Source organism: Microcebus murinus, chromosome 5 (genome assembly GCF_040939455.1).
Source record: "Microcebus murinus isolate Inina chromosome 5, M.murinus_Inina_mat1.0, whole genome shotgun sequence".
Classification (NCBI taxonomy): domain Eukaryota; kingdom Metazoa; phylum Chordata; class Mammalia; order Primates; family Cheirogaleidae; genus Microcebus; species Microcebus murinus.
In genome coordinates, this window is record NC_134108.1 from 49,207,015 (window position 1) to 49,224,791 (window position 17,777).

A 17,777-nucleotide genomic window follows, 5' to 3' on the forward strand; every position below is an offset into this window, starting at 1 on the left:
TTTCTTTCTTCTTTCTTTCTTTCCCAACCAGTTGTTAAGAACACCCCAGAAGGCCATGCATATGGATGGAAGGAAAGAAGGCAATGAAACAGGAGTTGGTGTTAAAAGAGTCTGAGCCTCCTTCCTGAGCAAGCTAAGTCTATTGTAGACCATTTCCATGTGATGATAGATTGTTGCTGTGCATGTCCACGTTTATGACTAGGCCAGCTAACTACACCCAGATTTTGATGGTAAGCTAGGGCCACGTGATGGCCCGTTATCCCATGGTTAGACAATCGGTCTCTACCAAAACACAGTAGTAAGCCAGAAACCATTTCTTATAAGGAGAACAGTCATCTTCACAAGAGGACATAAATTTGTTCCAAAAGCTTAAAGGTCTGCCTTGTGATTCTCCTACTGGTGTTTGACAGTCTCCATACAATGTCCCCATACACCATGATACTTTTGAGTGTCATTGGATCTGCTGGATCGTGAGACGCACATGATAGCACAGCTTGTACTATAACTCAAACCTGCTACAGAGCCTTCTCTTGCTCTGGCCCCCACTCCAAAATGATAATTGTCTGAGTGGCTCTGTAGATGGGCTGCAGTAGCACACTCAAATATGGTACGCATTGCCTTCAAAACCCAAAATGACCTGCTAAGCATCATGTCTCTTTGATCATGGTACATGGTGTGAGGTGCAGCAAATTATCTTTCACTTTGGAGGGGGATATTGTAACATGCTCCAAACCACTGAACCCCAGAAACTTCAGTGAGGTTAAGGGCTCTGAGTTGTGGGAGGCTCTTTTACCCACTATTTTTTAATATATTTTACTAAGCACCTAGGTACTTGCCACTTCTTGCTCATCATTTCCAATCATCCCTATAGTGTGCCAATGTGCTGTTTTGTGGAATGTGACGATGATAAAGGTCTCTGTGGACTATATCATGGCAGAGAGCAAGAGAATGGACAAAGACTTGAGGCAAGACTATAAACACATCCTGTGGCCCTGCCAGCTAAAAGTAAACTGCCTCTCGTGGTCCTTGAAAATCGATGTAGAGCAAAAGGGATCAAGTTAGTAACTGTTATACCAAGTGCTGGGACATATTGATATGTTTTAGTAAAGATACTAAATCTGGAAAGCAGCTGCAATTGCAGTCACCACCTCATGAGAGTGTGGACCTGATGCTCCCTAGTCATTTTCTAAGACATCTGCGTAGGCCAAAGCGGGGAGTTAAACGGTGGAGGAGTGGGTATTACCAACCTTGCTTATTTCAAGTCTTTAATGGGGGCATTAATTCCCAGGGCAATTTCCCCAGGGTTGTGGTATTGCTTCTGGTTTTTTTCTTGATAGAGAGGGGATGTTCCAGGGGCTTCCAATTATCCCTTCCTACCATAATTGTTTCTTAACTCATGGGTCATAGCACCAATATGAGAATTCTCATATTGCAAGTCATGTCTATTCCAATTATACTTCAGGAACTGTGGAAAACCACAGGTTTTGGGTCCATGGACCAACTTGGTCCCACTGTAATTCAGACCTGAGCTAAGACTCCTATTATCTGGTGAGCCACAGTGGTGTTTTGGGTCCCCAGGAATTAGCATTAATTTAGAGCCAGTGTCTAGTTATCACCAAAATGTCTGCGTATTTCATTTACTCTGAAGAACAGTCATTTTAGCAACTGATTGTAGGTCCCTTAGGAAAAGGTTTGGAGGAAGATTCACAGTATGTACCTGCAGCAACAGTGTAGGGTCCTTCCTCAAGGAGATCCAACCGTTCTTCCTCCTATAGCAGCGGTCCCTAGCCTTTTGGCACCAGGGACTGGTTTCATGGAAGACAATTTTTCCACAGACAGGGTGGGGCGTGTAGGGGGGGTACCTCAGGCAGTGATGCACAGCCCGGTTCCAAACAGGCCACGGACTGGCACCTGGCTGCGGCCCTATAGGATCCCTCCAGCACCCTCTACTGACAAAGCCTAGCATCTTGCCAGCTGCCAAAGAGGAAATGTTTACAGGGTCCATTTTCTTTTTTTTAATTATTTTTTTTTTATTTCAGCATATTATGGGGGTACAAATGTTACGGTTACATATATTGCCCTTGCCCCCTCTCCCCCCTTGAGTCAGAGCTTCAAGCGTGACCATCCCCAGACGGTGCGCATTATGTATGTATATACCCATCCCCTCCTGCCCCCTCCCACCCGCCTGACACCCGATAAATGTTATTCCTATATGTCCACTTAGGTGTTGATCAGTGAAACCAATTTTCTGGTGAGCACATGTGATGCTTCTTTTTCCATTCTTGGGATACTTCACTTAGTAGAATGGGCTCCAGCTCTATTACAGGGTCTATTTTCATTATTGCAGAACAGACAACAAAGGGCGAACTCAAGCTGAGATGTAATAAATTAATAATTGGCAAGGTATCTTAACATATTGAAGTTTTAGTTTTGATATCAAAATTATCAATCTTTCTCTTGGCTTTTTGCTTTTTTATATTTTGCTTCAAAAAATCAGTGTGTGTGTGCGTGTGCGTGTGCGTGTGTGTGTGTGTGTGTGTGTGCACATGCATCTAGATCTTTAATCTATTTGGGATTCATTGTGTATGGTGTAAGGTAATAATTTATTCTGATTAGCCTCAACCTTCTCCTTAATTTGAAAAGCCACATATCTCATATAAATTTATGTATGTAAATGTTTCTCTGGTCTATTCTGTTCCATCCCTCTATTTATTTATTGCTTTACGCAAGATAGATTTTCTTGTATAAACAACAACAACAAAAAAAGACTTGGGTTAGGACTTTACTAATCTGTGGAAGGCTTTGGCATTTGTAGGAAAAATGGAAACACTTATTTGTAGAGGATGGCAAATACTGTTTCTTGAGTGAAACAAATGCTTTGAAGTTTATTTGGATTAATCTCTATTCAAATACTCTGTTTTTTCACTTGTTAGCAAACAGTGCTTAGCAGTAAGTCCCTCTATCTTTGCTACCTAGTAATTCTGGAACTCATATTGAAAGGCTATTGGTTGACCAGAGACAAGGGATGGCTTGTAAGGATGCAAATCCATGCTTATGTTTTAAAGTCTAGGGCCAAACCCTACTTCACCTGGGGCACTTGAGATGTACTCAGCTCAATCTTTCAACACTATCTTCTAAGTATGGCTAAGAAAAATTAGGTATAAGCTTTAATAGAGTTTATAGTCATTTTTATTTATAAAATGCTCATGGAAATAAAACTTGGAAAAAGAAGATATGATTACCAGTCAAGTCTGAATGGGATTCTGGATGGAGCTGTTTGAACTTGAAAAGCTGGAAGTTCAACATTTTCTGCCACACTCGGTAGGAAAACATCATCAATCCTTTTTTTGTATTTAATAGGCACCTGTAATATTAAGTAGATATTACTGTTCTTTAAGAAGGTGGTTTTTTATAGTTTGTTATAAAAAAATTACTGTTTTTAATGAGACGGAGATCATTGACTCATTCTGGGTCTGGCCATTTGGTGTGCTTTCTTGCACATCAAGGGAACTGGTCAAGAATAAATGCACCAATGGAAAGCCATTTCCAACTGAGGAAGAAAAGACATCCCGTATCTAGAGTAATAAAACGTTCCCTAATATTTTATCATTTATGTTAGTGCAGTGCTATTTTTTAGAAAATTATGTTCTGACATTCCAGCCAGGTATAAATTCCTCTTCAATAAGTATTTACCTGATTTGTCTTATAAGCCTTGATTAAGAAGTCAAACATTACACAGACTTTAAGAGGTCCCAATTAATTTGGTGTCTTTCCTGGCCCTGAAGCTTTTTGCTTGGGGTTCCTATATCATACACAAGCCAATGGGCCTACAAGATACTTCACTGTTGGGATTATTTATTTAGTAGAGCAATGTTCCTCAAACACTTAGCCTTGGACCATCACCCTCCTAAACCTCTCAAATATAGTGAATCTTCACTAATGCACTTAGCTATTTAGCAGCCTTTTCAACCACGAAAGTTGTGATCACCACTTGGAGGTTTCAGGGTGAAGTGGAGTTGAAGGGAATCTTGGAAGCCCTTGGGGTCCCACACATACAAACTGAACTGTGCTTCCTTTTGGAAAAGGCCTTTGCACGAACAAATAGACATGGACTAGAACTTCACACTCTGGGGAAAGATGACTGCACAGATTGGTGAGTGAGGCAAACGGTGGACACTAATAGCGTGGCCCTCACTAGGTCAAGATCTCAACTGGGTATGTTCCCAACCTGCTTTTTCCCTCTCTTAACTGCATGTTTAGAAATACTGCAACTTTTGGTTCAATTACTAGACCATCAGCTGCAGAATTAGACTATCAAATGACTTCTTAGAATGGCACCACTTTCTCTGAAGGAATGATTAAATCCTTTCCTGCAAATTTTTCTCAAGGTAAGGGGAGAAATTGTTTAATGTGTTGATTAGATATATAAATCTCTAGAGGGGATTCTGAAAGGTAATGGAGCAAAGAGTAAAATACTTGTTAGCGTAATGTACAGAAGGCAGTGAGAGAGGATGTGAATGTTGTTTTACATAAATCAAAAGTTGAAACCTTAAAAAAGTTCTTCAAGTATGTGTTAATCTGCATTCCAAGAATTTCCTTGGAGGGTAGGTTTCTCACGTGTTTTAAAATGACTTCTGGCTGGGTGTGGTGGCTCCTGCCTCTAACGCCAGCATTTGGGGAGGCCAAGGTAGGATGATCGGTTAAGCCCAGGAGTTCAAAACTAGCCTGGGCAACATAGCAAGACCCTGTGTCTACGAAAAATAAAAATTTTAGCAGGGCATGGTAAAGTAGGTGCAAGCCTATTTTCTTAGCTATTCAGAGGCTGATGCAAGAAGATTACTTTAACCCAGGAATTTAAGGTTACAGTGAGCTGTGATCTCGCCACTGCACTCCAACCTGGTGACAAAGTGAGATCCTGTCTCTAAAATAATAATAATAATTAATAAAATGACTTTTGAAACTCTTTATTTCTGCTCTGTCAGGGAACTCAGATAAGGGATTTGATGCTACTAAATAAGTATTGTAGATGATTGGAAAAAAAGAAGAAAGTCAGTGATTGAACATAGCAAGGTGTTGGTATGGACCTACTTATTGACTTGTAATTAAGCAGGTGCTATTATTGAGCTTAATTCTTTCAACTTTAGAATTTTGTTATCCAGATCCAAAGCACCTAGGTAAAGCCTGATATGTGATTTTTCTAATGTAAGTTTGAAGTGACCTTAAAACCATAATGCCAGATTTAAATTTTTCATTGTTCCATACATATAATCAAACTTATCATTACTTACAGTCTTTGGCCTTGGAATCCTTCTTGTTGTTTTACTGCCTGTGAGATTAGTCTTTAAACAGTATTGCTGGGAGTATCTGGATGATATGGAAGCAGAACTTAGGGAGTATTGAGCCTGGGATATGAAACCTATAAAGTTAAAAATGTTAAATTATATCTCTCATTGCAACGTATAGGCCTAGATTTAATTCATAAAATTTTAGAGCTTAAAATGGACATCTCATCAAGTTTCATCAGTTTTTTCTTTTCAGCTTCATCAATTTTGAGCAAAGACATCAATATCTGGATAATCTTTTGCCTGAGGATTGGTCACATGACTAAATAAAAATGAAGATAATGAGAGACTTGGACTATGGTAGGTGGAAGTGGGTAGACTGAGAGCTGTTCAAATTAACAATACTTGATAATTAACTGGATTTATAGGGTGAGAAAGAATGGCTTCCGAATTTCTGGCTCAAGCAACTGGATATCTGGCAATACCATCTGTTGGGACAGCACCTCTCTCGGCCCTAAAAGGAGTGAGCACGGAAGGAGGAGAGGAAGATGGTTCCGTTTGACCTGTTAACTTGTAAGCCAGAGACTTGTGAGTGCAGATGTCAAGCCGTCATCGGATGCATGGGTGTAGAGGGCAGAGGAGAGTTTCAAGCTGTGGACTCAGCAAACAATGACTAAGGCTGTGGGAACTCATGCAGTTGTCCAGAAACCACATGCAAGGTGAGAGGAGAGGAAGCCAGACAGAGCCTGAACAGCTCTAGCGTTTAGAGGTTAGATGCAGGAGGAGGAACTAGAAAAGGAGACTTCAAAAAGCAGCCAGAGAAAGAAGAGGAAAACCACAAGGAACAGTGCCATGGAAGCACAGAGGAAAGCGAGCTTCTAGAAGGCGTCGTCGTCATCTGTTTCAGATGCTGCTAAGAAGTGAAGTGAGGACTCAACAGTGTCCATCGGACTTGGAGACACAGAAGACATGTCGGTCCTGGCAAGGTCAGTTGCAAGGAAGTGGTGGCGATACAAATCAGATTTTTGGTGGTGTGGCAGAGACCTGTACTGGGCTTCCAACTGCCACTCTGCCCTTTCTTTGCTAGCAATAGAATTCTAAATTTTTTGTTAGACATGCGGTGTCCTGGAATAACAACCACATTTCCCAGTCTCCTTTGTGTGGTGTTGGGGCTAAGTGTTGGCCCATGAGATATATGCAGAAATGTCATATGTGACTTCCAGGAAGTGTCTTTTAAGCACCCTTCTTGTAGCCTTCCTTCTTCCTGTTGGCCAGACAGCTTGAGCCATCCTGGATCAGGAGGTGAAAGCCACAAGTTGAGAATGGCAAAACAGGGAGAAACCTGGCTTCCCGATGACAGCAGAGCCACCACAATAGCCAACTAGACAGCCTACCTCTGGATTTTGTTTATTAGACATAACCTTCTCATATTCTTTAAGCCACTGCTACTTTTTATTTAATTTTTTGTATGTCCTAACTTAACCCTAACAGATATGGCCTGAAGAGTGAATTAAGTATTATATAACTTATAATACTTAATACTGAATACTTAATTCACAGTGAAGTGAATGACAAAAGTGAGTATTGGCAACTATGTTAAGAAGTGTGACTTTGAAAAGAAAGGCCAGCAGCTGGAGAAGGAATGTGTTGTCAAGGGAGGTTTTTATTTTCCAGTAGATTTTGTGATCCTGGTACATCCATGACCCATAAGTAATTTTTGTTTGTGTGATTAGAAGGATGCATGGGTGGGAGGATGAGTCTGTAGAAAGGAAACAGATGAAGAATAGCTCAAGGCCCCTGAGCAGGTAGGAGCCTGTGGGCTCCTCTCCACAGGCCTGGCCCAGGGAGGAGACAGGGCGCCTTTTCCCTGTGCACGGGAGGTAGGAGAAGGGCTAAGTGTAGACGGGGGTGACCAGGAGACAGCAAGGAGAGGGAGTTCCCTCCCAGTGGATTCTAATTTCCCTGTCAAGTAGGAGATGAAGGGTTGAGGGGTGGGAGGAGAGTGCATGAAAATCTGAAGAGACAAGGAGGGTTTAGTTTCTGTGGCGAGGAGGAGAGAGCTGCTGCTTCCATCTCAGCTCCCGGGAGAATGCGTGAGCTGGGCCTAAGCCCTCCAGACATCTCAGTCTCTGGCTTTGGTGACTTGTTCAAAACTGGCAACTCGGCCCAAGTCGGTCCAGTCAGAGCTCCTCTCCACACCTGCTCCTGCCATGCTGAGCCTGGCCACGCTGGAGCCCACAGGGGCGGCAGGCACCTGGCTTCCCGAGGGGCCTGCTTCCCTCCTGCTCCCAGCCTTGTCAGAGCCTTGTCTCCAGACAGGAGACAGCGAAGCCTGTCCGCATGAAGTGATTCAAACCTGGATCAAGCCACCTCACCTTTAGCTAGTCCACTCTGCACACCACGGTTTTATGAACCAATTGGTTTCATTTTTTCCTTAAGCATTTCGAGAATAACTGCTCTAACACAAATCATAATTTCTCAGGAGTTGCAAGATCTGGGGGAAGCCTCGTCAATACCAAGTAAAGCGAGCTCGCCCCTTGACGGCGTGTGCTTCTGATGTGGGAAGCAGGGGTGTAGCTGCTGCAGCTGCCGCAGAAGGAGAGCCCTGGGTCACTTCCAGCAGGACAACAGCTGATGAAGGAGGGTGGGAAGATGGCTGATCTTTTACCCTCTGGCACTAATAGTGGAGGTGATAATTGGCCATCCCCTCATTGCGGAGGAGAGCAGATGGGGGCTGAGGCCTGGCAGTAACTTCTACTTCTACTTCCTGGGAAAGAGGCTGCCCTTCCCTCCTGCCCCACCCCCAGTCCTGGGAAGTAGGGTCTCCCCCACTTGCCTTGTGCTCACTCTGGTTCTCCGTGGTAAATGTGCAGGTGTTGGAGGACGTGGATGGAAGTTCACTAGGACACAGTAACCCAGACAGGGATTAAAAAGATGCCTGGGCAGGCTGGAGGCAGAGGGGAAAGGGAGAGAGAAAATCCCATGGATGTGGAGAGGACAATGTGAGGTGCAGAACTGCTCAAGGTCAGTGTCAAAATAAGGCCCTGGGGTACTGTTGATCCTCTTTGTCCTTGGGCTGGGGCAGGGGACACCCACCCCCGCTGTCGGGGCCAGACAGCAACACAGAGCAGGGAAAAGGGCCCTCGAAGCTCTACCGCCAAGCCCAGCTCTACTCTTGGTAAACCCAAAATAACTTGATCTTTGACTTTGCTTCTGAAAGACTGTGTTTCCTCAGCTCATCCATCCTGGTAAGTAGCCAAAAGGAAGCGTAGATAAAGGACCAAACACATGTATGTAAGTGTAGTAACTAAAATTTGCACAATTACTACGTGCCACTATTCTGTCCTAAGTGCCAGACGTGCATGATTTCATTTAATCATCAGAGCAAACCTTTGGGGTGGGCATTCCCATTTTACAGAGATGATAATTAACCTAGGTTCACACAGTCAGCAGTGACAGAGCCAGGGTTTGAATTCTGCCTGCCTTACTCCAAAGCCCACACACTCAACCACCAGACTACCAAACAGGAAAGGAGGGACTTGGTTGATCATAACACTCGGCCAACCATGGTTGTGGATATCTGGTGATAGTTCTCATAGTTAGACCTAGAGGAGAACTCAGAATTTATAATATTTAGTCCTCCTATAGAGGAGAAAGCTCATTTAGGGGCATCCTGGGGTCTGGCGTCTGCTCCACGCTGCCTGCTGGCTGTACTACCAGGGGACTATTCTGATTGCCATTTTCACAGGACTCCCAGCATCCAAGAATCATAATGTACTTTATGAATAACATCAGAGAAACGTGGTCATTGATGTCCCAACGCATTAAGATGTTTCAAAATCTAGTGAAGGACTCAATATTCTTTAAGTGGTATATTACACACTCCTGGGACTAGATTCTATTATTGAAACTTTTTAGTATAGGATGTCAGACCTCCAAGGCAAACTGAAGTAGAAAGTTCTGACTGTCCATAAGTCAGAATTGAGGTATATTCATTCATGTGTATTCATTCATTCAATAAACGTTATGGATGACCCACTCAGTAATCGCTGAGCTGTCATTGCTAGTCACCAAGACCCTCCTTCAGTGCAGACCCCAGAGACTGGGAGACTTTCCTAGCCAGAGGAAGGGATATCCTTACCTCCTGGTGAGCTCATCTGGACAGATGATCGCGCAGCGTCATTAAGCTGACTTTGTAGCTCTTCTATGCGCTGGAAAGCGTCCAGCTTCACGCTGCGCTCCTGGGCAAGCCGGCTTCTCACCTGAGGGGACAGTGTTTGAGAAGCAGAGACGTTTCGTGGTGCTCACTTCGGTTTCCTAAGTTCACGGGGCGTTCCTAGGGAGCTTGTGGGTCCAGGCTACCCCAGGAAGATAACCAGGTCTTCTTGAAGTCCCAGACAGGTTGGACTTAGCCTTTGGAGAATCAAGAGCTTCAGGAAGGTCAAGCACTTAACCCAAAAGGAACAGAGGCAGCCCTTGGAATCCCTTATTACGAAACAACAGCTAGGAGCTTATTCACAAAGTTCTGTCTTTCATGTTTACTTCACCAGATGGGTAGAGGAAGAGGGGAGTGAGAGCCCAGTTCACCTGGGACCTTGGAGGCCAAGCCACGGCACCTACGCTTAGGACCTGCAAAGCCCTGGACAATGTGGAGCCGAGGAAAGACTTGATCTCCCTCCCAGATCTCCACGCTCAGTTCAGCGTCTGCTGGGGCTGCCTGAGCACCGTCTCCCAGGCCTGACAGAGGCCTCTCCCCAGAGGCAGCCTTTGTAATCGCTTGTGCAGCTGTCCCCTCGCACCAAAAACCCTCGGTGCCCCAGCCAGAGAGTCCCCGAACCCAATGTGCATCTCCTCTGCATCAATCACAGGCATTTTTCTTTTTAAATTTATCATCTCCTAATTGTTGTTTTTTTCTTCTCTTTTTGAGATAGTCTCACTCTGTCACCCAGGCTAGAGTGCAACCATTCACAGCAACCTCAAGCTCCTGGGCTCTAGTGATCCTCCTGCCTCAGCCTCCCAAGTAGCTGGGACTACAGACATGTGCCACTTTGCCCAGCTAATTTTTCTATTTTTAGTAGAGGCAGCGTCTCACTCTTGGTCAGAGCTTGAACTGCTGGCCTCAAGCGAGCACTTGAAACACTTGACAAATAATATAATTTAACTTTCCGATTTCTGTCTCCTGTTACCACTGGTGAATGAATGAAGTGATTTACTCATTCAGTGGATATGCGGAAAGTGCCTGCTCTGCAGGGAACTGTTTCTTTTTCCTTTTTTTATCGAACCACATTCTGTGGTCCGCTTTGCTGAAACTTGCATTAATCCACATCTACATTAAATAGTATTTCCTTTTTTTTTCTTTTTGCTGTTGGGTAAATTTAACATAATATATTGTATCTGCAAACCACTTTTGCCTTTCAGTTTTGTCTCTGCAATTCCAGAAACACTTGAATCAAATTTCTCATAATAGCTTCCATCATACTTGCTGCTTTTCCAGATTGCTTCTTGGAATTTTCTAAAAGTCCTAGTTCAAAGATTAGAGCTGGATGGAAACATGTTTTTCAAGCATGTTACCAGGGGGCCATCAAGCTCTCATCACTCGCCCAGCAATCACCCCAGTGTGGCTATAAATATGACCATTTTCCTGGGATTCCTAGAAGCTGTGGAGGCTGAGAAACACTGCTGTGGAGGGCAGGCGAGAGGCGCGGGAAAGCAGGGAAGGGTGGAATGGCTTTTGCGGGGACACCCAGGTGTGCGCGAATGGACGCTCCCTGGGGCTGGAGCGTACCTGCTGGAGTTCCCTCCTCATCCTCTTCTGCTGCAGCTGGCCCAGCTTAGACGCCCTCTCAGCCTCCTCCGTGAGGAGCTGCAGTTGCTGCTCTTTCTGCCCCACGTCTTCCAGGAGCTTCTCCATGATGGATGTTTTCATGACATCCAGCTGCTGCCGGGTAAGGGCTTCCTGGGTCACTCTGTGCTCTAACTCCTTCAGCCGCTGAGCCTGTGGTAGGAACCAGCCAAAGGAAATGACACAGGCACAGAGCCCTTCTCAGCAGGAGGCAGGGGAGGTTGGACAGCACAGTAACCAGCCCCTCCTTTGCGGCCCGGGGGCAGAGCTATATAGTGTATTGGGCTGGGCTCTCGGTGATGTAACCCAACTACTCTGTCTTGTGCCAGCCAGTAGCAAGAGCACCAGGACCCAGCCCGGCCGGGCATTTGTGCCATAAGTCCTGCGACAATAGTCAGGCGGGAGCAGAACAGACAAGAAAAGCCAGGCAGTGATCGTGCCCCTGTGCGGCCATACCAGACCAAATGGTTTGGTGTTATTAACACCAAGATTTGATAATAATGTGTATGTTAATTAGCATACTAACTTGATAATCATATCTATGACAAATGACATTCATACTGTCATGGAGCCTTTATCAGGAGATAGCAATGGAGGGGTTTAACACCAGGCGACAGGGTCACGCCACACATACACTGAGTGGCCAAGGGAGGGTCTGATTTCAGCTCCGTATTTTTTTTTGGAGACAGAGTCTCACTCTGTTGCCCAGGCTAGAGTGCCATGGCATTAGCCTAGCTCACAGCAACCTCAAACTCCTGGGCTCAAGTGATCCTTCTGCCTAGGCCTCCTGAGTAGCTGGGACTACAGGCATGCGCCACCATACCCGGCTAATTTTTTCTATATTTTTAGTTGGCCAATTAATTTCTTTCTATTTTTAGTAGAGGCAGGGTCTCACTCTTGCTCAGGCTGGTCTTGGACTCCTGACCTTGACCCGCCCGCCTTGGCCTCCCAGAGTACTAGGATTACAGATGTGGGCCACCACACCCAGCCTCAGCTCTGTTTTGACTTACAAAATACCTTCAGAGAAGTCAGATTCTAGATGGTTAAAGAAGGAAAGAAGTAGTGATAATTTGGTTCTGTTCTAAAGTTTTTCTAATAAGTAGCATCGTAAGTACTAGATGATCAATACTTAATTTTAATATTAATAATTACTCACATTTGTATGGTGACTTTAAAGTTTTCCAAGGACTTTACACAATTAACTCACCTGGTGCATGATCAAGGAGGAATTAAGGTCCAAGATGAACAAATTCTATTTCATGCTTAAATATGTCCAATTTTCCTAGGCTATTATCTAAACTCACTCTAAACCCAGAGTCTCTCTGCTTCATTCATCCTCAGAGGGTTGGCACAGTTATGAAAAGCTTAGATTCAAAACACCTTAACTTTGGTGCCAGCCCCTTTTGAGCAGCAGTAACTTCTGATAATAGGACTTAATGGCTGATGGGGACAGGACTCAAGATTCTCTGTCTGGTGGACAATAATGAAGGCTGGGCACACTGTACGTGCAGAGCTGCTGTCAACGGAGAGTGTGCTTGTGCCAAGAAAGGCCTGTGTTCAAGGCAGAGTCCAGGATCCCAAGACACCGCTGGTCACAAAGATCCTCAAGCTGACGGATATACACCACAAACACACGCACACATACACACAAGACAATGATCTTGCTTATGAGTAGTATTTTATCATCTTAGCCAAATACAAGTAAGAACAAAAGCCTTTGGCCACTGCCTTTGGTTTCTGGGCTGCAAAGGAGGGAGAAGAAGGGAAGCCCGAGCCCGAGCCATCTTTTCCTGGCTGTGCCATCTGTGTGGCTTTGGTGACTGCTGCTGGCAGCCATGGTGCCACTTCTAGTTGCCACGTTCGCCTTTGCAGAGCATGTTCCAAGAGAGGGAGGGAGGGGTCTGAGGCTCAGTTACCTGGTCGTCTTGCTGCTTCCACATCCTCACGTTGTCGGCCTGCGCCCTGGCCAGGGCCTGCCTGAGGGCCAGCAACTGCTGGCGAAGTACACCCGCCTCCTGCTCTGCTGTCAGCTTGATGCTCAAACACTCTTTTTTACTTTGAATAGATTCCTGTAAACACCCCAAACACAGTAAGGGAGGAAATAAGTTTCCTTTCTATGTTTTGAGCTTCATAAGCAGTATCTAAACTACTTCATCATCCGCCCTTCTTTCAAACTTCTGGTACTAATAGAAGGGAGCTCCTGTAGGGAACTGCTTCCATGACTTTAATTAAGAATAGTGTGACAGGCTGGGCGTGGTGGCTCACGCCTGTAATCCTAGCACTCTGGGAGGCCGAGGCGGGCGGATTGCTCGAGGTCAGGAGTTCGAAACCAGCCTGAACAAGAGCGAGACCCCGTCTCTACTATAAAAATAGAAAGAAATTAATTGGCCAACTAATATATATATATAAAAAATTAGCTGGGCATGGTGGCGCATGCCTGTAGTCCCAGCTACTCGGGAGGCTGAGGCAGGAGGATTGCTTGAGCCAGGAGATTGAGGTTGCTGTGAGCTAGCCTGACGCCATGGCACTCACTCTAGCCTAGGCAACAAAGCGAGACTCTGTCTCAAAAAAAAAAAAAAAAAAAAGAATAGTGTGACAGATCAGACCACATACACTTTCAGAAACGGTAAGTGAAAGTTTCCAAAGTGCTATCCATATGTGCTTTGGTTGCAATTTGCTTTAAGGCAGATTTTCCATTTATACTTTTGTACTTCGTTTTCCTCGGATAATCACGTGTGACACCTAAAGAAATGCAGCATTTTGACAAAGCAGCCTCAGCCCTGGTGAGGTCTCTCTTCCATCTTTTCACTCCCCTTGTGCTAAATTCTCTGATCTGCCATCCCTCGTCACTTGCTTCTGCCTCTTTTCCATTTCTCCCAGGGCTCTGACCTTGCCTGTTCCCAGGAAGAATTGCCAGTTGTCAGATCCTTCAGGATGGTTGGCCCTGCCACCTGTCACTGGTGCCACCAGTGCAGCAGGCTGCATGGGGCCAGCTTCTCCTGGGACCGGGCTGGGCCTCTCTCCCCAGCGCTCACCTTCTCCGCCCTGCTCAGCTGGGCCCGGAAGTGCGCCTCCCGCACCGCCAGTCTCCAGCGACCCAGGCTCCTCACTTTGCACACCAGGGCGGCCAGGCTGCAGTTGTCCCGCTGCAAGACCCACAGCAGCTCCTGCAAAGAAGGCTTGCTTTCAGAAAGGGCTGCCCCCAACACTTCCCCGGGAAGGCTATGAATCCTAACCTCGGAAACACGCCTTCCAGAAGATGACACAATTGTGCAGGGAGTCCCAGAGCCCCTTTAAAATGCTTGCTGCAATGCTTTCTTGGGGACATCAGATCGGAGTGTTAACGGGGTGAACAGTGGGGTCAGATGCTGGGATGAAATGCTGAGATCCCGGTGCTAAATGAAATCACATACTTTGGCTGGGTTTTCTTTCCTTCCTTTGTCAGGTCTGGCAGAGCCCCACTTTTTCTTCAGGTCCTTCATATTGTCAATCCCTTCTGTTCTCACTTCGCCGATGAGCTCACACACATTCTGGAGCAAATTAAGCTGATTCTCTTCCAGTTTCTCCTGCAAATTGCAGACTCAAGTCAAGGAAGTGAAATGGATTGGGGCGGAGTGGAGGGCAGTGGAGAAACAGCCATTTTGCTTTCTAAAACCTAACCTTTGGAAGTGATTTCACATTGAAATATCATCCACCTGGACAGTGGTTCTAACACACATTCTGTGGAGGTCACACCAGCAGCCCTGCGGGTGTTCTCTGTAAGGCTGGTGGCAGGTCCCCCTCCCCTCCCTAGATCAAAAAGAAAAGGCTCATGAGACCAGACCCACCAAGGACAACTGCCAGGCCCCACTGAGAACAACAACACCTGGATGTCCACCCAGAGAAGAAAGTTTTTGGTTCCTGGATTCCTCAAATACCGCCAACCCCTCCTATTTCACAATAACTGCCAAAGGTCACAGTGGAAAATCCCCAGCTCTTCCCGCCAAAAGTCCCTAGCCTGCCACAAACAGTATAAAGGCCCACACCCCCTCCAAACGGGCAGGACTTCTCAACCCCCCCCCCCACTCTTGGGACCCTCGAACCTTGCCCAGGAGTGCTCAATAAAGCCACGTTGTTTGGCCCTGCTCTGTCTCTCTGTCTGTTTCTTTCACTCCCAGAAAACTTCACATTCTCCTTTGTCAATGGGGCTTCTTCATTTGGACAGCTGACGTCTTAGAGCCTGCCTTCCTGTTAACACCCAGGCCAGCAGAGCCGGCAGGGCAGTGGGAGGCACAGGTAGAAGACTGGCTGACCAAACTACCCCTGTGAGATTTGCCTGGAGAGCTGAAGTGAGGATTTTTGCTATCAGGTTGACTCAGAGCAGAATCTGACCAGACAAGATGCTGTAGATGAGCCGCCACCCAGGAACTCCATTAAATATAGATAAAGTGGAGGAAGGAATCGGGTTGGCTGCCTTTCTATTTAGGATCCAGCAAAATCCTCGTTTTGAAATATTCTGTTGTGAGTGGCTTATGGCTAATGGCTTTTGATAATAACAGCTTGATCAGTGGTAAGTACAACTGCACACACAGTGTCGTGGACGGAATTGTGTCTCCCCCAAATTTGTATGTTGAAGCCATAACCCCCAATGTGACAGCATCTAGAGATAGGATCTTTAGGAGGTAATTAAGATTAAAATGAGGTTATAAGAGTGGGGCTCTGTTCTGATAAGACTGTGGCCTTGTAATAAGAGGAAGGGGGGTAGAGAGAGAGAGAGACAGATCTTTTTCTTTCTGTCCGCTATGTGAAGATGCAGGGAGAAGGTGGCCAGCAGTATGCCAGGAGGAGACCATGCTGGCACCCTGATCTCAGACGTCTGGCTTCCAGAACTGTGAAAAATACATTTCTGTGGTGTAAGCTACCCAGTCAGTGGCATTTTGTTATAGCAGCCTGAGAAGACAAGACACTCAGTGTCCTTGGGGTGAAAGGTAGCAGTAGGGGTGTCCTCCCACTTCTAAACTGCTTCCCCGGAGAGGAAGGCAGGAGGACAGAGCCCAGCTAGGAGCCTGGCTGCTGGTCACACAGCAGAAGCTTCACCACCTTCTTGGGACCCTAGAGTGGAACAGGGATTCCCTACTTTAGGGGACTTGGTAGAACTACTGTAGCCTGGGAGTAGTGAAGAGTCCACTTTTTATCCAGGAATCTGGCAGAAGCTAGAAGGAACTTAAGAAAATTCTCAATAATCTCAAATTCAAAAAGGTCACTTGGCAGATTCCAGCCTTCACTGTCTGCTCATCTCTCTCCTGCAGCACCAGACCGAGTACATTTTGGTTTCGATCCTTTAATATTTGTAAGCACTATACATTGCAAGTAAGAAGAAATCTCCAATCCTCTCTGGAATAACCAGGCCGAGGTGGGCCTGGTTGGAAGCTCCTATTAACATAACTGCCCTAGGGACCATTGTGGGACCCCCAGGGAGCGACTAGGAGGTTAGGACCTACATAGGGCTGGCTTTGGGGCACATCCAATAGCAGGGAAGGGGGCAGGGCTGGGGATGGTAGGTTTGTACTGAAATTCGCACTGGTGAGGCAGCTGGACCAGGCTCCCTGATGGCTCATTTTGGACATGGGCCATCGATCTTATGGCTGCTCAGACATCATATGACGGCAATTGGCTTCTGCAGTGCTACAGGCCAATGGCGCCCCATCACTTCCCTTCCGGGGTGGGTCTTCACTGCCAGGTCAGCAGCTCCCTGACACCAAATGTGAGAGAAACTCTGGCAGGCATTTTGAGGGTTGGAAAAAAATCTCCAAAAGCTGATTCAAATTCTGAATCTGCTCAGAGAGCTCTTAGGAGGCACCTGCTGCTACCTCCATGGGATCTGGCCTGGCCCAGGACACTGTGCTCTCCCGTTTGGGTTGTCACACTCAACAGATAAAACCATGGTGGAAACTGGGGATTTGGAGCAGCAGAACACCCCCTTTCTTCCGGCAGCAACAGATGGCGACAATGGCAACTGGCAGTAGAGTGTGAAAAATAAACAGCTAAATTATCCAAAATTCAGTGTCTATCATGGTAAAATAATGACAACCCATTGCTGACTCTCCCTCTGCAGCGAAAGCTTAGAGATGGAAAATTCTTGGGCCTAAGAATCTCTCGCTACCACGAAGCCCACTCTATCACTGATCCCGAGGTGTGCGGCCCGCTCCCAGGTGGGCTGCCTAGACATTCGACACATGACGCTCACTTTTATGTGTAAACAGGTCACAAACAAAGCTTGGACCAATGCTTCGTATTCTTCTTGGACTTCTTTTCTAATCTGCTTTTTGAGATTCAGATTCTCCTCTTCCAAGTCCGTGAGTTGGGCCCTCAGAGCAGTGATTTCCATGATCATATCGTGACTGAGCTCTGCAACCTAGAAGCAGAAATATAAACACGGAAAACAATTGAGGAATTCCAAACTGCTACAACAAAATAGTTGCTTATGGATTAGTATTGAATCTGCACGTCTGTGTAGAACCTAATGAAGGAAGTGACATTCTGCTGCATAAATGTGAGCAGAAGACTCTATGTTGATTCAAAGGTCCCCAAACAGTGTCAGACACTAGTACACACTCAGTACGAGCTGGGGAGTGAATGACCCCAGAATACCACTATTTAAGCACTTTTTAGTT

General features: G+C 45.9%; 1 protein-coding gene across 1 annotated transcript; it reads right to left on the minus strand.

Annotated features, from left to right (window-relative positions):
• Positions 1-3,208: 3,208 nt before the first annotated feature.
• Positions 3,209-17,505, minus strand: LOC142870944 (coiled-coil domain-containing protein 162-like). Its single transcript, XM_076003072.1, has 8 exons — positions 17,351-17,505; positions 14,538-14,690; positions 14,160-14,291; positions 13,041-13,193; positions 11,068-11,277; positions 9,424-9,544; positions 5,289-5,416; positions 3,209-3,364 (listed from the first exon to the last, which is right to left on the minus strand). Exons 1-8 carry the CDS (start codon positions 17,495-17,497, stop codon positions 3,239-3,241), a joined length of 1,170 nt encoding a protein of 389 aa, XP_075859187.1. The 5' UTR covers positions 17,498-17,505; the 3' UTR covers positions 3,209-3,238.
• Between the last annotated feature and the right edge of the window lie 272 nt (positions 17,506-17,777).